We start from the raw sequence: 19,062 nt of genomic DNA, 5'->3' as shown, positions 1-19,062 counted from the left end.
AGTAGTATCTATGGACGACTCAATTTATGTTCTCCAGTACTCCTTTTGTCGGAAACCGTGAGAGCCGTGGGCTACTCCATATCAAACTCCTCCGTATAGCTACATACTTGTAAAATCGAAAGTGATTACACAGCTAACTAATTAGTTAATAAAAGAACCTTACCCCCAGCATTGAAAGGGAACATGCAATTCAAGGATATCTTTTTTTCGATTTAAAAGAGACTCTTGGATAGAATCTGGAAGACAACTCAAATCAACGATAATAACCCAGCACCGAATGCCAAACCAGAACCCGATCCTCATTGGGCTCAAGTAGGTTCGGAAACCATGGTCGCAGTCAAAAGGAAAAGCCATGCACATATCCTACTGTTCGCCCAGATTCCGATCAGACCTTATAACAAGACACGAACCGACAAACTGATGATAGAATAGACAAACATATATAATTAAACAAAAAAAAACAAACTCCTCTTTATCCTTCCCTAACCGCTTGATCTATTAAAGAAGCAAATTTTTCAACGAAGGACTCGCACTGGCTCCCGAAACTGTGGTCACCGCCTGGCTTCCGCCGCTGTTGCGTCCGGAGCTTGGAGGTCTAGGCCCATTAGCTGGGGATGGTTCAGAGGCCATAGTATTATGCTGCTGCTGCTGTTGCTGGTGCTTCTGTGGTTGCTGCTCCGGCGCAACCGGCGTTCCTGGACGTAGTTGTGGATCCACACTGCGTCGGGACATCGATGGTGAGGGTAGATTTGGCGCAATGGCTCTTTCAACAGGGTACACTCGGACAGGGGGAGCGCTATGCGGCAAGCTGATTGAATTCTGGGGGGAGTAGTGCACCGTTGGTGGCGAGGTAGATGGATATGGATGGCCGTTCGATGCTATTTGAGTTGGGCCACTTGTAGAGGGGCTGGGAATGGGTGGGTAGGGATTCTGGTGTGCCGTGTACGCATGTGGAGGTGGGGGGGGCGGTACAGAGCTTGAATAATGCGGCGGAGGAGGGGGCGGGAGTGGAGTTGCATACCCATTCATGTGGGAGGTTTGCGGTGGTGGTGGTGGAGGGCCGGAATGGAAATTTGGGGGTGGGAGTGGCATTCCGTTCGCCGCTGGATGACTAGGGGGTCCTGGAGGTCCTGGAGGTCCCGGTGGGATCCCGTTCCGAAGAAGGGGAGTTCCGTATTCGCTAGGCCGTTGTTCAAAATCTGGTCGCCACTCTGGCCCATGGGAGTGCAGAGGAACAATAGGAGGAATATGCAGATTAGGGCTCGGCTGTACGGTTTGAGTGCGCGGAGACGGTGCCAGCGGAGAAGCGTAATCGGGCCCCCGGCTGGCGGGTAAGCTCGAATCGCGTTTGCCAACAAAAGGCGAGGGCCGTGATTCCGGTGCTACAGGCGACTCGGATTTCTTGAAATGACATTTGTGACACTCATACAACAGTCGTTCGATAGCCTTCTTCGCGGAGGTATTTCGGTCCCATTCACCACTTGCACCATCATAGGATGCCCCGTTTGGCGTCTGGCGATCAACGAAACCATTAGACTCTTCTTGGCTCATCGACCGTCGCCACCACCTTGGGCTGACGGATGTCTGGCAGCGATAACAACTCTTGCCTTCCAAGACACTGTTGGCTGCTTCGTTCCCATTTGGCTCACTCGCATTGTGCGCACGATCCAATTTGGACGAAGCTTCAGTCGATGGTCCACTTGTAGTCTGACCACTGGCATTTAGACTCTCTTTTCTTGCATGGCCTGAACTTGTACCGTTCACAACAGCAGCGCGTCGAGTTGCTGCCCCTTGTCCACCGTTCATCGATGCTCCGACGGTTTGCTGGAAATGAGCGGCTTTTCGTACAGTGCCCGTCAAAGTAAGGTCTGCCTGTTTACATGTTCGCGCATACAATTGGAGAGCATTTAGATCGTCAACCCCACTAGGCTCGCTCATCTCATGCACAATCGTGGATATCGTATGATGCGGACACCAAATTGCCGGAGTGGCCGCGCCGGACTCTTCTCCAAGTTTCATAGTGTTGATAGAATCCCTTCTGCTAACTTTCACTGGCGTTATATCAAACCCGAATTTGTATCCAGCTTGATGAGCACAGCCCACGTGGAAACGAGCATTGCAGGAAGCCAGATGACAAGTCACACAGGCACCATTCTGGGTTTTGCAAATTTTGCAGGTATCCAGAAATCTTTCTGGTGGAATTAAGCCCATTCCTTCGGCAGGTTCGAATTCCTTTGCGTTCCCAAACTTGATCTCTGGATTCCAAACGGCACAGGTAACATGCACCCAGTTGTTCCCTGCGGTTCGTTTAAGCGCTTCCCGAGGGCCGATAGGCTTCCCAGCAGACATTTGTCGCTGGCGATAGAGCTTGATGGCCTCTGCAACCATTTCTTTTTCTAATCTCTCCTTTTCCCGCTCTCGTTCAGATTTCTTCTTATGCGAAATTTTTGGTGGTTCCATCAGCTCATGCTCCGTCCAATTTACTGGGCACAGAACGCATTCGTATCTCGTTGATATAGCTGGGTTGTGATCGTTTGAGCAGGTATCGCAAAACCACTTCGCAGCATTCCGATCAGCAGGCACTCCATAGCAGTCGCGGTGGACAGTCAATCGACAATCTCGACAGGATAGATGTTGATCTCCGCCAGGTTCCATTTGGTCGCAAATTGCACAAGGAAGTGTTTTCGGCTTTGGAGGTTCTGGTGCTAAGGGTGGTGGTTCTGCCGGCTTGTCGACAGCTTTCTTCCTGGGGAACTGCTCCACTGAATATTCTTTTCCTGGAGTGGAATCCTTGTCCATTTTAGTCCTTTTCTTTGGTGGCTCGATGGTAGCCTCTCTTGGTGCATCAGACACCACAGAAATGCCGATGGTGGAAGCGGTTGTCGCGGTGGCACTGTTGATCTTAATATCCGTCTCCGTGACCGTAAGTAGCTGAATTAACAATTCTTCTTCGAATTTACGTCGCCACGATTTATTTCCTCCCTGGGCGATTCTCTTTGCAACCTCATCAGGACTTTCCCATTGAACAGCATACTTTCTCCATAATAAAGCGCAGCGTTGACACAAAGCGACATTGTAAGTTATTCCCCTATCCTTTTTGGACGACGTTTCAGCTGGTGCAGTGGTACCGGGCGCGACGAAGGGGGCCCGTCGCCATCGTCGTGAAGATCTGGTCGAACAGAATTTACACGTGAACCCTCGCTTTTTACTCGAAGCCTTGTCCTTGTCAAATGCAGAATCGTCGTGGTCGTCGGCAATATCGTCCACCAATTTCGTCATTGCATTATCCGACTTTTTAACCGCCTTTTTGCCTCGACGACCCTCAAAGTTCCCCCATATCTGACGTCCTTTTGGTGTCTTTTTCCACAAGTAGTAGAATCGAACGATTTGGCTATGGGGTACAGTACCAACGTGTTTAGTAACGAGACGGAGCTCGGAACCATACTTATGCACACCATCTTCGAAAAGTTTCACCTCTTCAGGCTTGAGGTGCGGCTCCTTTAGGTCCGTGTACTTGTTGACTTTGCTTAGCCTAGCGAGGGCCGCTGCTTTATTAAAATTTTCCTCGTATAAATATTTCAAAGCCTTATCCAGGAAGTTTGTAGAATATTCTTCAATCCCTTTGATAGGCGCTATCTTTTTAGCCTCAGCCATGTATTCGTCCATGAACTTTTCTCGGTCTTCGAAACTAAAATTCGACCCGGGAGTATCATCCTCTCCACGTGCTGGAAGTTGCGATGCATCAGGTATTTTGAACTGCAATTCGGCGGTTTTGACTTGTTTACCGTTAATAGGTACTGGTTTATCCTCTCCGCGAGGAATATAACCAGGTGGCTCATCCAAGACCCACTTTGGCCGGTTTGCTCTTTCGGCCTTGTCCGCCTCGACAGCGGCCATGGCTTCCTTTGACAATTTTGCATCCTTTTTTGACTTGAGAAATTTCTTCTTTGGTTCCGGTGCTTTGACATATCTAATGGGACGGCCTGGCCATGGAAGGACATTGGCTTGATGGCGAGAACCAAGCCGCGAACTTGCCCGAGGGTATATTCTATCATCGTATTCTAAAGCTTCTTCAACCCGGCAATGGATTCCAAGATATCTGAAAGGCCAAAGTTTTGCTTGAGCCGTTTGCTCTGGAGTAGCGGAATGGGTGACGCCTTCGTTCATGGAGGGACTACTCCGTCGTGTGAGTTCCGCGGCTATCGCTGGGTCTTCTTCATCTTCCTCCAAGGCTTCCAGCTCAGGATCGTGGTGCGCTTCACCAATGATTGGCGTGTTTCTCGCTTCCATTTTCTTGTCTTGGGCACGGCTACAAGCCGCGCAGGCCCATGCAAACCCTCGAGCAGGTTTCTTCTGTAAGACAGGACGCACGCAGTACATGTGATAAGTACGGTGACAAACAGCGCAATCCACGGAATCAACACTGCAATCAAAGTTAGTCCACTGGAGCATTAAAGAAAGGGTTATGTGGTTGGTCGTACTTGGCAGCATATTGACTGCATCGCTTGCAAGTCTTCACAGCGCCTGTCAGTTCCTTTCCGCGTCCCACTTCAACGAGGATAAACTTCCAGCGTTCATCCAACACTTTTTTCACATGTTGCGGGACGTTGATGACCTGGCTAGTTGGTATCACATCATAATACCGTTGAATATAACGGTCGTACATTTTCTCAAACCAGAAGCAGTCTTTTCCTTTTCTATAATCCTCAAGGTTCTTAATCTCAGACGAGTGTAAAATTTGGCATTTACCCCGAAGTGAAGTTAACGGACATGTGTCGGAGTGCATTGAAGCGAACACCATGCGCGGATCTGCCGATCTCCGCTGAATATCACGAGGCCGATAATACCAGTTGACTCTAACCATCTCAATGGACCCCGAGGGGTCATCCTTGGACTGCACAAACTCCATTATACGGGCAAGGTAGTAGGGTTCACCGGGGGGTTCGCAAATAAGGTATACGTGATCTATAAGCAAGAAGGTTAGGCTCTGTTAGGAGCAAGTAAATAGTGAACGCAAGGAGACACAAAAGACCCACCATTTGGAGCCAAGATCGTTCCATCGTCGGCTTTTAATTTCCCATTTCTCAGGCACGCCCGAGAGTTATTGAAGGTCATCATGTTTGTTGGACACTCGAGTTCGGGAGACCGGGACGCAGCAACAACGAACTTCCTGCTGGCTTGGGTCGTATTCGTGGGAGTCGACGATCCCTGAACGGTGGTGCTGGAGCCTGGCTGTTTACGCTTCTTGGAACCATTGGTTGCGTTAGGGTTGGCAGAGAAGGTCGACGTGCCAGGGATGGCTTCTTTCGTCGTCGAGGTATAATTGTTTGTGCTGTTCTGAGTCCTCCTGGTGCTCACTCCACTGAATCGGTCGGTGTTGGCAACCGGTGAAGCTCTGGAAGCAGTGTGGCTGGTCGAGGAAGACTTCTTGGAACTCCCAGGTTTACCATTGCTGATGGGTTCGAGGTCTATGTCGAGATCGCGGTCCTCTGCGTAGTTGGGCCGCGGAACACCCACTCGGTTCCTCGACCGAGTCCCATATGGAGCTGAGGCAGATGTCGAACTTGGAGTGATCGCACTCGTCTTGGGTGCATCTGCAGCGGAAGAGAAAGAGTTTGTCGTAGTCATAGGTTGAGATTGGGCACCGTTTACCGTAGGAGAGCCTTTTTCGCTTGCGGAGTCCATTCTTCCGTTTTCGCTTGAAGGCGTCGCAGCTGGTGATGGCGTGGCGGACTGTGCGGGCGCTTCGCTCTCGGTGGAGAGGGAGGCATCCTCGGCGGCTGCCATGTGTGGCAGAGACACAGGGCAGCTTCAGGGATAACCTGACACTGGATGCTTTGCACAGCAATGCATTCACTGAAGCGCGACTGTCTTTTGCAGGAGAAGCGGTGGTGATTTGGGAGCTTGGGTGGTGGGTGTAAGCCGTCTGTAATACCGGAAACAGTTACAAAACGGCCGTGCTAGTAACAAAAAGTAGGGGAGATTTGATGTGGTGGACAGCGGAGTGCTCTTGCAAACAACGCCCCAACCCAGAGCACAGTGAAGACGAGACAAGGCAAAAGAAAAGTTCAAAGGGAAAGATGGAAGGATTGCGGGTGGAATTCAGATAAGGCAGTAATCAGGGTTTGGTGGAGCCGAGCAAATTCCGGACTCTACGGAAGAATGGCTCTGACGCAAGGCGGAAATAGGAGAACCGTCTATGAGAGAGGCTGAGGGAGATCAAAAAGAAAAAAAGCAAACAACTGTGCAATAGGGTCTGGTGTGGGGAAATAAAAAGGGCCGAGATATGCTGACGAAAGTGGAAAAGGGCAAAGTGAGGGTGTCGATGGCCGGGTGGATGCAAAAGTGACGGGTTGGAAGAGATCGAAAAGAAATAGGTGGTTGAGGGAAGACGAGAGAAAACCCTTTTATGAATCAGAGAAGAAAATGTGTTATGTAAGTGTTCTTTCCGGATCAATCGAGCTGGCAGGAGAAAAGTGGCAGAATGGGTTCTGGCTTAGTCGCCCAAGCAAAGGCAAGGATGGAAACGAAGAAGATAGAGGATCTAGAGAATGGGGCGCGTGGTGGGAGAGTTACAGAGAACAAGGCAAGCTCTGGAGAGAAGGAGGGTGACGAGGTTGGGCGAGATATCTACTTACCAGTATGCAGGCACAGAGTGGGAGAAGTGGAAAATCTAACAGGGGGAAGGAAGACTATATTTGTGGGAGATGAAGCAAGACGAGTGACGAAACGGAGGGAGAAGAGATAAGAAGAGAGTTGGGAGAAAATGGGGCGAGACCAAAAGAAGGGAAGATGCCGTTAGACTCCCTTCCTTGACTTGGGCTACGTAGGGATAAAGGGCAGCGGTGGAGGAGCTGTGTGCAAAAGAGAAAGAAGAGACGGAGAAGAGAGAAGAGAGGAGGGAGAAGAGAGAGAAGAGACTGAGAGAGAACGAAGCCAACAACTTCCCTTTGGCTGGATGACAAGAGAACTTCCCTTGATTCCTCTGGGAACCTGATGGCGCTAGTCCGCATCAGTGGGTCAGACATCTGGTGTCACCCAAAGGAAATTCTGACTACACGCGAACAAACTCTTTCATAAAGCTCTCTGCTCCGTGGGTGTTTGGTCTCTAGCTTAATCTAGTTACGGGACTGCCTGGTTCGGTGGCCACATTTGACCTATCTACTGCCAGCCGCAAGGCAACGGTACAAATGTGTTGTGGAAGAGCCCGTTCTTGGGGCCAACCAAGGATGCAGGGGAGAAATCTCGACCTTTGTACCTGCCCACCCCCCAGCACGGTGTTTCGATGGGCCTGTGACTAGGTTCTTGCAATAAATAAAATTAATTCCCCCAGACAATCGCGTGTATCTGGAGTATGACCTCGTTGGCATGCTGAATTACAGCCTGGGCTGCCACCAAAGGCTGGTCAACGACAGCGCTTTAGACGTGGCATTTCTCAAGTATTGACATAACTACTTAACTACTTGAATGCGAGCATTCTTCTCTGCAATTCGTTCACCATCAAAGCCAGGGCAAGGATTACTCGAAGACGCCTTTGGATTGTTACTACTTCAACGACAGACACAAAAGATAGCTAAGCCAAGTTCTCCCGCCTTTCCGACCATAGCAGAGTGGGCAGTTCACTAGTCTTACTCACCGTGCAATTGAGGGGTTTCCCCGTCTCACTCTCAAGTGTCGCTGTCACTCCGTCGCGCCGTTGTTCGCTTCCCGGCCTAGGAGTCCTTGGCTCTCGGGAATGTACGACACCCCTACAGAAGATGTTCTACTTAGCAGCTATGCGGGAATCTGGCATGTCCACTTCTGGATTAGTGCGAGAGGCTCACTGCTCTGTCCTCACCCCTGCCTCATCCCATCCTCGCCCTGTCCTCACCTCCAGGCTCTTTCAACTTTGTAGTAATTCTTGCTCCCCTCATACAATTGCATTTCACACCCATTGTTTGCAGTGCGGGTGATATTAGTCAGCTGTGTCAACAACGTGGAATGTTTGATGTCATGAAAACCCAAGCCTATCTTTTCACCACCCCTCCCCAAAAACGTCTGACTTCTCTAATTTCACACCTCCCAAGGTAAAAGGACTTCCAAGTCATACCAGAATTTTTTTCTTAACATTTCAATCAAATACAAGTTGCATCGACCTACGATCTCACTGCGCGGCCCAAAACACCGAAACCCCCAAAGCTTCTGTTGTGCCGTTTGAACCCTGAAACAAAAATACAATGGGTGACATGACCGTCAGGCAGCTAGTCTTCTGCAAAGGTCTCAAGTTGCGGAAACCACCAATGTGGAATGATCCCGACGAGGCCTGGATGAAGGAGTATTATGACTACATCAACTGTACACGGAAGAAGTACATTCGCTTGCATGGCGTGATCGATACTCCGGAGAAGTTACAACAAAAGTTCGAATTGGGGATACTTGCCCTGAAGTAATGGCGGTGTCCACAGTCCCAGAAAAGCCCGGACAGCCTTCCCAAACCGTTCATGTATGCCAGGTCGACGCCCGATACGCGGAAGCATTGATTTCCAAAATGACAATTGCTCACAGTCCACGGGGTGTCACCAAAGTCCTTATTGACAGAAAGAAACACCTGGCTGACTCTTATGAGTTCCCAAAGAAGTGAACGCGGGTAATTGTGATGTGAGTCAGGGTAGCGGCTTTTGTACGGAGGTCGCCGCCATATGTTTTGGTCCGTCAGTATGGGGCCTCTCCCAAGCCTTCGGCGCTGCTTAGCAGTCCTTAACTTGTAGGGCACTGGGGGTGCTTAGGGGCGTCCAAGGAGCCCGCTAATCACCACTTACTCAAGCCTGCCTTCGCCTGAAAGTGTGCCAAGGAGTCGAGGGGACCAATATTTATGGCGGCGACCTCCATATTCTTCGACAACACATGAAGGAAAGCGTGATAGGCGGTGGTGCTGCTCCGGGCCTGCTTTTGATTTGTGTCTCTGAACTTGACGGTGTTGTTATTCGGTGGAGGCATTGGATTCAAATTAATGATTCCCCAATCTTATTATAACTGCTCCCATGGAGGACTTCACTTTTGGCGTTGAGATCGAGGTTCTTCTCAGGCTCTGTTTGGAAACTGCCTGGATACGAGATCTGTTTGCAGGGAAGGGATGGTGCTTTTCGAGGCCTATACTATCAAACCGGCTTCTGCCCGTCAAATTTTGATTTTTCTTTCGACCACTGGCTCTTGATATTTGGGACACCCTTTACTATTCATCAGCCAACAATTCTCGGCAGTTAACTCCCACCGCCTTTGCTACCAGACGCATTCCAATACCGCCAGTGGATCACCGGTCACAGGAAGGAGCGGGTTAACATGCTTGATTGAACACCAAGCATTGTAATTAAAAGAGCCCAGCGCACACGCAACCATTCCATCATTCCCACACTAAGCCGTGGACCCTGTCACAATCATCAGAATTGGGATATAAGGCACTCTATCTGTCTATCTTATGGGTGGCAGTGTGCAACTTTCTACTGAGCTTTCAGGTTTCGACTAGCGCCAGCCAGAGTCAGCTCAGTCAGGATGAACTTAACCGCTGATATTTCTGGCAAAATTACTAAATTAACGATCTGGTCTTGTGGCGATCGGGACACGACATTGCATTTATAACTTATTTTCTGATAACTCATGTAAAAAGGGTTTTATCTGGACAATGTTGGGGGAACTTTCCGTGCCAGCCTGTGAAGCTCTCATCATTAACTAACTATGCTATGTCAGCTCATACACGGATTCCATCCCCCACTTTCAACTATCCATCAACACAGCAGCATTCAATTTTTGGCAATTTGCTGTATTATTAATTGACTTGTATTGACTTTTATCACAGAACTTTTCCCGTGATTCAGCCTGATTTGCACTTGAGGTCAAGTCTTCCGCAGCTTACCTAGTTAACGACTCTCGGTCTTGGCGCGGGTGGCGGTTGTTTTACACTCACATCGCAAGGTACGTGGGATTAATTCGGACATCCTGCTTTGCCACTTGTGCTCATACTCCTGCCATATTGTCTGAAGGAGGACATAACTGCTTAGTGACTACCCAAATCTCAGAATTGCAGGTTTGGAATTGTATTGCAGTGATGGGAAACTTGAAACCAAATCTCATTATTCTCGAGAATCATCTGTGTCACGCCACTGTAACACTAGCTCCCAGTGACAACTTGGTTTAATGCATTCCTCAGGCTTTCCAGTTGCAGATGACCCCATTGGACAATCAACTTGATCAGCAGGTGAGCACTGGCAGTTGTGATTGGGCTTGCTTTTCAAGTGCCCTTGAAAGGTTGCACGCAATTTGTGTCAAAAGGGTCCAATTTCTCCTATTGGGGTTGATGCTCGTGCTTTCTTTTGCGAAGTGAAGAAGTGTTTCTTTCTTACATCCCTCCCATTGGTGGCAGTTAATGTGATATTTAACGACATGTATCTTCGACATGTCGCCTTAGCCGCCGATGCCGCTATTGGGCCCCTCTATATCGATAATTCTCGATATCATCTTTTCATCTAGTGCCTTCTGAAAAGCTTCGCCCCGATTGCTCTCCCGGACAAATCCACGCCATCATTATTACTCCATCAACGAGTAATCGCTTTCAAAGTCGCATTTGTCCAAGTACCTACCTGTGAATCTAGTCATAGAAATACCCCTGTCTGTTTTTCCATGGAGCTGCAGCTTGTTTCTACCGAATTTCCTGCATCCGCATTCTGCGCGCTGTAGAGTGGGGATCCTTCAGCCCCGGCGAGCTGCCACCAACTTAGTGGTGATATGGTTACTTTTTGAGCAGTAGGGCAGTAGCGATTTTTGCTCTACTAGTATATCACAATTTTCGATTTACCCGAAAAGCGTCTGGTAGACGGGATGAGATGAATGGAACACAAGCAATCTTTGTCGGATTGATAAACAGCCCGTATAGGCGAGCATACTTATTTCTCGGAGAGGTTTTAGGCGACTCGAGTCCAGATGGGGAGTAGCAAGCGTCTTAATCTATATGCAATCTATGTTCAGCTTAAGTAAGGGGCAGATTTGTGGGTATTGATGGGGGTTGGATATTCCCCAAATCTTCATTCAGTCACCTGCATAGTCGGGTAGAGTTTGCCCTGATTTGGCTTGTGTATATTCTCCGTTTGCGCTGCCCAATTCGTTTCCTAACCTACTAGTGTTCCTGATGTCAACAGGCCTGGCTGCTTCTTTCTTGGCTTCAACTCAGCACATTTTGGCTGAGGCTAATATGCGATCGATTTTCTTTTACAGTACCCCTACTCCGTACGGAGTTCCATTAAAACACGGAGAACAAGTTACCGCAGAGTAGAAAATTGATCGTAAAGGACTGAATTCTGACATGATCCCTACGGAATGCTCATGCCGGGGTGGTTGCCCCTGAATCGATACACTCATTCTGGGCTAGACCTAATCGGGCCAAGGGTTTCGGACCGGAAGATTAAGATTCCGGCAGGGTCAGGAACGACGTCCTTTGAACGTTCTCGATTGATGAAGTCGGTTATGGAGTAGAAAAACAAGCTATTACATGGGAAAGCAGCCGATTATCTATATCATAGAGCTGCTTGCTGTGATTGTCAGTCAAACCTGGTGATCCCTTGTTGCTACAGGAGCAGCAAGATCCCATGCCGGGATGAGTTCCGACCCTACCAAGGGGTTCCAAACCATAGGATTCCAAACATCCATCGAGATCGCTCAAAATCAGGTCGTGCCCGCAACTTCACTTTCAGGCATAAAGCGACCCCGGTCAGAAAATGAGGCGGCGACAATATTCACCTCCGCTCGCTCTTTACTGCAGACACAACAAGGCAATGGCACTTTAAAAAAAACGGGTGCATATCATCCGGTCAACCCTGCCCACCCGGGCAGAAGACGTTTTGTGGCGAGTGAGATACGCACATTGCCAGATGCAAGTCTCACAGCAGACGATGACTTTGTGACGTATACCCAGCGAAATGCGGTCTCCAGCACCCCTGGACCGTCGCAGAATGCGCTCCTGTCGCTTCGGCACTCCCAGTACGGATTGCCTGAGAGCCTGGTGGCTAATTTTGAGAAGATGGGTGTGAATGCCATGTATCCGTGGCAGATGTCGTGCCTCCTTGGTCGGGGCCATCTTACAGCGGAGAAGAATTTGGTGTACAGTGCTCCGACGGGGGGAGGGAAATCGTTGGTTGCTGATGTGTTGATGTTGAAGAGGATTATTGATGATCCCAGGAAGAAAGCTATTCTTGTACTGCCGTACGTGGCGCTGGTGCAGGAGAAAATGAAATGGCTTCGGCGGTTGGTGGAAGGGGTGGAAAAGCGGGTGAATGTGCCGAGTCAGGTTGATGGAGCGTACCCTTCGCGTGCTAAATCGGTGCAGAATTCGGTTCGCATCACTGGTTTTTTTGGGGGTAGCAAATCTAGAGCTACATGGTCTGATACGGATATTGCGGTTTGTACGATTGAAAAGGTTGGGAAGCTTGATTCTATTAGATTATCGTCCATTTGAGTGCTTGAAATGCGTGGGCTAATTATTATTTCTAGGCCAATATGTTGGTTAACACTGCAATTGAGGAATGCAAGGTCGATGAATTGGGCATCGTTGTTTTGGACGAACTGCATATGCTTGACGACGAGCATCGTGGCTATTTGATAGAAATCATGATCTCTAAGCTGATGCTGCTTCAGCAGGATACCCAAATAGTCGGGATGAGCGCAACTTTGTCGGTATGTGTACATTATTTAACCCTTGAAGCTTGCAGTGCCCTTCTGACATGTAGCCTAGAACACCGAACTGCTCGCGAAATGGTTGCATGCAAACTACTACATCTCAAAATACCAGCCCATTCCAATTCAGGAATTTCTCGTTTACAAAAACTTGATTTACACTTCCGGAAGCTCAAAAGAATTTCTGAGAACTGTTGTGAGTTTGGAAAAGTCTACCGAGCCACAGTGCGAATCAATTGCTGTCAAAGCAATCGACATCTCGAGATATAAGGAGTTAGGGAATCCAATTACCAATGCGATGGTGTCCTTGGCTCTAGAGACAGTGACGTCCGGGTATGGCGCGTTGGTGTTTTGCGGTAGTCGACAATCATGTCATTCGAATGCCTTGCTTATAAGCGACGCGATGCCGGACGAAACTATGTTGGATAGCGATGTTTTGGAAAAGCGAGGGGATTTGATTGCTGGTTTGCGCAGTCTTTCATGCGGTCTTGATCCAGTCTTCGAGAAGACTATTATCAAGGGCGTTGCTTTCCATCGTAAGAATCATTGCCACCCTCTTTTCCTCCATGTCACTTTGTTTCAGTCGTTATTGACCATTCACCCCCAGACGCCGGTTTAACAGCAGAAGAGCGTGATTTGATCGCAGAAGGGTACGACAAGGGCATTCTCAAAGTGCTAGTTGCGACCTGCAGTTTAGCCGCAGGCATCAACTTGCCAGCAAGACGTGTAATTCTGTGTGGTGCTCGTATGGGCCGCGAACTGGTTGGCCCTGCTATGCTGTATGTAATCTTACTACTCTTATGCAACTTGATGACCATGGCTAAAATTCAAATCCAAGTCGACAAATGCGCGGAAGAGCGGGGCGCAAGGGTAAAGATGAGATAGGAGAAACGTTTCTCTGCTGCTCCCCAGAAGACTTGGAGGCGGTTCTTGACCTGTTGGAAGCTGAAATGCCCGCGATTGCGAGCAGCTTGTCCCCAGAGAAGCGAGGGATCAATAGGTTTCCCTCCTTTCTCTTTAGAGTGAAATCCTTTTCAAGAAGACAGCTAACTGACATATGCCAGGGCTATTTTGGAGGCTGTTGCAACCCGCCTTGTTTCGGGCAAAGAAGCAATCAACGACTACGTCCGGTGTTCCCTACTTTACCACACCATGGAAGAAGGGGAGCTGTTTGCAATGGTGGAATCAACCCTTACAGAGCTCGTCAACGACAACCTGCTCAACCCCCGGATCGATGGCTCTTACGAACCCACTCAGCTCGGCCAGGCTATTGTTGCGTCTGCTTTTAGCCCCGAAGAAGGCATGTTCATCCACGACGAACTGAAACGGGCACTTCAGGCATTTGTTATGGATGGGGAAATGCATGTTTTCTACATGTTTGCTCCACTGCAATCGGCCGCGAATGTGGATATCAACTGGTCTAAATTTCTGGATGAGCTGGACAGGCTGGATGAGAGCGGGTTACGGGTACTGCAATTTATTGGCGTGGATCCCGGCTTCGTGAATTCAATGTATGATCTCTCGGCTTCCCCGGCCATTGATCCATCGTGGTTTTTATTTGATGCCGCTGACCTGTTTTACTTCCTTCGCGATCTAGGGCCCAGGGACGCAGCGCCATCAAAGACCCCACGCTCGCACTTATCTATCAACGGGCATATACGGCATTTCAACTCCGCGATCTCAGCAACGAAATTCCCGTCTCAATCGTTTCGCACAAGTACTCTACACCGCGCGGCAATGTGCAGAACCTCAGCCAGACCTGCCACGGCTTCGCGGCTGGCATGGTCAAGTTCTGCAAGCGAATGGGTTGGGACATGCTGGCCGTCGTGCTCGATCATATGCGTGACCGGCTTCAAGCAGGCGCCCGGGCGGATCTGCTGGAGCTGGCGCAGGTGACCTTTGTGAAGAGCCGGACGGCGAGATTGTTCTGGGAAAATGGATTCAAGACACTGCGGGCCTTGGCGGAGGCTGACGCGAAGGACTTGGTTCCTGTATTGATGATGGTGAGCAATATAATTCCTTCGAAGCAGTTTGGTTATTCGGATTAAGCTTTACGACTCATCGCAATGTGCAAATGTTTTAGGGCCAACCGCGAAACGGGAGATCTCATCGAACCAGTCCAAAAGAAGCCGAGCGCTTGGATGCCAAACTCTTAGCCAAGGCTGAGACGATTATTGGCTCAGCGAACAAACTCTGGGGTATGGTCTTTGTCCCTTTTCGCTTTCTTTGTGTGTTGGCTACACGAGTCTCTCTGTCCCGGACTCCGTCATCCCTCAAGAATCGGGCGGATCGAATGCTGATGGATTGCGAATAATTAGAGCGCCAAATGCTTGTTGAGCTGGATGAATGAAGCCAGTCTAGTGCAGGCCCCTTTAAGCTCCCTTTTTCACTCATGCATTCGTTGGACAATTTCGCTGCCACGGTGGATTATTGGGCTAATGGGAATGGATATTTGTTTAACTGGACAACTGCTTTTGAGCAATCTCCAAACCGGGCAATCTCCGTGCAGTCCGCAAAATCGGAGGCATAAACAGGGGTTGTCTGTTGGGTCAATAGTGAGGACACCTGAAATTGCGCATGAGATCGCACCTGACGGGATGCAAGGGGGGAATAATTATCCTCGATCTCGCAAATGGCCAGAATGACACGCACGCCCAAAAAGGATATTCTTGATCTCTGCTTCCCGGCGCCAAACACGCAGAACACTCCTGTTGGGAAATCCCACTTCAAAAAAACGACAGTGATTGGCTCATCAAGTAATAGCTTTCATTCCAGAAACACAGCAGAAGGGAACAGGGCCGCAAGTAAGCAGGGAGAGAGAGGACGTGCATCTCTAGAACCAGTAAAATATTTGGTGCTATTTTTTTTTTTTTTAGATTTTGCTTTTTGCTCTGCATTCTTGGATTGCCCTTGACCCAATCATGGCCGCCGCAAGAACAGGACACAGAGCGTGGCCCAGTCTTTTGTTTTCCAGAACCGGGGGGGATGACGCTCTCAACGCCCTATGAATGGAGCACGACTCCCAGCGACGTGGAGAATTGGGAAAAAATTCCGAATTTTGAGATCTTTCTGGAACTTCCATAAATAAAGTCGACACGGGGTGTGGGTTTTTAATGGGAGATTTTTTGCCAGGGGCATTTGGAATCTGCATGCAGGAGCGCCGCGTATAGCCAGCCTTATCGGAAATCTCGATGGCGAGAACATTTGGGCGAAAGGCTGGAATTCTTTGCTTGTGCACGACTGAATCAGGATCACAACCAGAGGATTTTGAATTCCACAGAAAGAAAAAAAAAAGGCGCACTGAATTTGGAAGAGAATTAAATAGTCTGCGCAGCCGACAAGAATGTGCACTGATCCTTTCCGTCGCCTTTATTTTTCTTTTTTGGCTCCTTTTTTGCGTGTCCTTGGGGTGTGGCGTTGGAGTGGCGCCCATCCGTGGAGTGCGATGCGTTTGGGAGCAAATCCAATCATCGTGGATGATCGACAGGTGGGGTCGACCCGAACCAGCAGTTACGGGACCGTACAGGGCGTGGGACGGTTGACAAGAATAAAATACACGCGCCGTTCTAGATCGCAATGGAATCTGAGAAGCGCTTTTGACAGAATGACACCTTGTGCGGATGGACTGATTCTGACTGCGACCTCGTAAAGCGGCGTGGAAGCACGGGGATGGCGGATGCTGTTGGCTGCAAGGATTCGCAGCGTCAAGTGATTCCCCCTTCCAGTCATTGGAAGCGAACGAAGGGAGGCCTTCTAGAAGACCGGTAGAAGCCGCATCGAAGGGATCGAGTGTCTTCTGTTGCTGCGCTCGCCACATGTGCCGCCGGTCACGGTATTGTCCACGCTGCCTGGCGACCTGTAAATACGCGGTATTGGCTGATCTGTAAGATACACTGGCGATCAAGACAATGCCGTCTGTCAGCACGATCCAAAAGACTCAAGACACAACTTCGACTGTGAGAATCCCGTTCGTTTCTTTCCTTTTTCTGTTTTGCGCTTTCGTTGGCGAGTCTCGAGAGCGGACCGAGTCTCCATGCCCGCCTTAGGACAACTCTCTTTCGCCTCCCCGTTGAAATACGAGGTGAATTCCCAGGTTGGGATCCAGCCTGGATTCGCGGAGATCGACACGTTATGAAACTGGCCTCAAGGCAACGCATGATCATCGGCCACAACTCTTGCGCCTGCAGGCTTTCTCGCGGAAGCAAAGCCAAAGGGGGCTATCCAGATCTGAAAAGCACATGTCGACAGTGCACCCATCTCGAGAGCCATCGTCAGCGAAATCTCGAGGAGAAATCTCGAGATGTAACAGTCGACCACACCACGTGGTCCGAACGTATCGTGGAGCTCGAGTTCGACACGAAAAGGAGCTTTCTTGAGTTTCGTGAGGGACAGGTCGAGGTTGCCCATGTCTCGCGCTTGCTGCTGCTCAATGTCGAAGCGGGGAGCACCTTGTCAACCGAAAGAGAGCTGACATGAGCGCTCGGTTTCCAGTCAAAGTTCGATCGTGTGAATAACTCGTCAGAAGCACATCTTAAGGAGATATGGCGAGAATTTGTTCGATGTTTCTCGATCCATCTCACTTGCCGCAATAATGCGAAATCCCAGCATTCAGGAAGAGAATACGAGGATTGCGGATTTGTAGCCAAGACAGTATTGTAAGTAATCAATGCCAATCGCGATCAGTTATTTAAGAGTATTTTATGGCAAGCAAAGTCAAGCAGCAGAGTGTTCATGCCTCAAAATGACGGCCTTTCCGGGAATTGATGTGTTTGCATGGTTCAATAGTCAATTGACTTGGGCAGCATCTCCCTGGGACACAAAATCTTCAGCAACCCCGACTTTGTTGTTCCCGGCGACGTGGCTCTTCCAAAGATACCCTTCAACTCTATTGGTTGGACACACGAGAGCTCCCTTCTTCGAATGCTCCGCGGTCAAACGCATTGATAACAGTTACATCTGTTTCACGACGTAGCCGCCCGGTCCTTGGACGGAGCCTAACAGTGCTATTATTGATTTGATTGCGCCAGGATCAGCTCAAGGCTTGGGAGATTCCCTTTCTTCTTCTCAAACCGGAGGATTGTTCCTCGCAGAGAGTCGACAGATTATTACCCGGCGACATGTTTAAGATTTGCAGGTTCAGATACCTGGAATGGAAAAAGAAAAATAGTCCTGTCTTTTCCCAGCTGTGGGGATCCGGGGACCGTTTAGCTTGCGACTGGCAGTAACTTAAGCCTCAGTTTGGCAGATGCTTTCCTCAAAAGAGGATTGGAAATTGGGCTGGATACAAGTCGTCTTGGCTCGAAGCCACAGCAGCTGCGCGCGAGTGTGATTCCCTTGAGATTCGAGGCTATGAGGGAGGACGGAGGACAATAATAATATGATGGGAAAATCAACACAGGGTCGCTGTTATTACTAAATTCTGACTCGGCCCGGAAATCTTCCCCGGGGACAATTTCAATGTCACCAGAAGCGATCCGCTGAGAACCAGGGTGTCGAGGCCCGGGGTCTAAGGTGATAAGTATGGTTCATATAGATGGATGGACAGACGCCCTTTGAATGTCCACAGGTTGCCATTTTTATCTTATTTTATTCGTGGGGAGTCGAAACGAAGTCTGCTCATTTCTGACTGCCGATTTCCGAGGTTTGTCCATCTTTTTGGTCGGCGATGGCGCCAAAAAAGAGAACTCTCCAGGCTCGATATCTGACGTTGCAAGGCATCCCTGTCGAGATCAGATATTGGGGACGGGCTCCATCTCTGCTTGCTTTTGGCAGATTGGCACCTCTTCGTTTGCTCTCGTCTCAGTAGTTAACTATTGAAATATTAGTATGATCGTTAAAGAGCCCACGAACGGGTCGCCCGGACTCGGGTTCGCGGCGCACTGTCTTGATATCAAACAGGAGTTGTAATTTAATCATCGATGGTTGTCATCACGGCACCCGGGGAGCCCCGACATGCCGTTCGGGAGGAGGGAGAGGGTGGCTTTTGGGAGTTCCCCGACGATGTAACAGTCGTCGGTCACGAACCCATGTAAATAACCATACCGATACCATACTGACCGCGGAATACAGGTATAATAGCGATCAGCCCACTAGCGGTAACAATACCACCGCACTAGCGCGATCCCTGTCGCTCTTTCTCATTCCATAATCCATGCAATCGAATTGCTTGGCATGGAAGTCGCTCCCACTGCGTTCTTACCCCGTTTGATCCAGCACTCGATTCGCCTCTTCGCACGTTACTCGAGCTGCTTCTCTCTCCCGTCACCACGACTGTCCGCCCTCCGCTTCCCTTCCGTTGCTTCTGCACGAGGTTGTCGCCTGTGTGCATCCTGACCACGCACGCCTTCACAAGACAACGTCCTC

General features: G+C 49.5%; 5 protein-coding genes across 5 annotated transcripts; 1 reads left to right on the top strand and 4 right to left on the bottom strand.

Moving 5' to 3' along the window:
• Nucleotides 1–498: 498 nt before the first annotated feature.
• On the bottom strand, nucleotides 499–5,787 carry UREG_06686 (uncharacterized protein; the record flags this gene model as incomplete). The annotated part of the gene is made up of 3 exons (XM_002583673.1): nucleotides 499–4,423; nucleotides 4,482–4,965; nucleotides 5,037–5,787. The coding sequence occupies 3 exons, from the start codon at nucleotides 5,785–5,787 to the stop codon at nucleotides 499–501; spliced, it is 5,160 nt and encodes a 1,719-aa protein (XP_002583719.1).
• Nucleotides 5,788–8,240: 2,453 nt separating this feature from the next.
• On the bottom strand, nucleotides 8,241–8,976 carry UREG_06685 (uncharacterized protein; the record flags this gene model as incomplete). Its single annotated transcript, XM_002583672.1, has 2 exons — nucleotides 8,241–8,302; nucleotides 8,799–8,976. The coding sequence occupies 2 exons, from the start codon at nucleotides 8,974–8,976 to the stop codon at nucleotides 8,241–8,243; spliced, it is 240 nt and encodes a 79-aa protein (XP_002583718.1).
• A 2,647-nt stretch (nucleotides 8,977–11,623) lies between these two features.
• Nucleotides 11,624–14,747, top strand: UREG_06684 (uncharacterized protein; the record flags this gene model as incomplete). The annotated part of the gene is made up of 7 exons (XM_002583671.1): nucleotides 11,624–12,424; nucleotides 12,517–12,699; nucleotides 12,758–13,235; nucleotides 13,307–13,482; nucleotides 13,538–13,569; nucleotides 13,764–14,210; nucleotides 14,297–14,747. The coding sequence occupies 7 exons, from the start codon at nucleotides 11,624–11,626 to the stop codon at nucleotides 14,745–14,747; spliced, it is 2,568 nt and encodes an 855-aa protein (XP_002583717.1).
• Nucleotides 14,748–16,842: 2,095 nt separating this feature from the next.
• Nucleotides 16,843–17,818, bottom strand: UREG_06683 (uncharacterized protein; the record flags this gene model as incomplete). Its single annotated transcript, XM_002583670.1, has 3 exons — nucleotides 16,843–17,147; nucleotides 17,602–17,655; nucleotides 17,770–17,818. 3 exons carry the CDS (start codon nucleotides 17,816–17,818, stop codon nucleotides 16,843–16,845), a joined length of 408 nt encoding a protein of 135 aa, XP_002583716.1.
• A 610-nt stretch (nucleotides 17,819–18,428) lies between these two features.
• UREG_06682 (uncharacterized protein) lies at nucleotides 18,429–19,027 on the bottom strand (the record flags this gene model as incomplete). Its single annotated transcript, XM_002583669.1, has 2 exons — nucleotides 18,429–18,509; nucleotides 18,899–19,027. 2 exons carry the CDS (start codon nucleotides 19,025–19,027, stop codon nucleotides 18,429–18,431), a joined length of 210 nt encoding a protein of 69 aa, XP_002583715.1.
• Between the last annotated feature and the right edge of the window lie 35 nt (nucleotides 19,028–19,062).

Source organism: Uncinocarpus reesii, genomic scaffold (assembly GCF_000003515.1).
Source record: "Uncinocarpus reesii 1704 scaffold_4 genomic scaffold, whole genome shotgun sequence".
Taxonomy (NCBI): Eukaryota; Fungi; Ascomycota; class Eurotiomycetes; order Onygenales; family Onygenaceae; genus Uncinocarpus; species Uncinocarpus reesii.
Note: the sequence above shows the minus strand (reverse complement) of the source record. Positions and strands in the feature narration are given on the sequence as shown.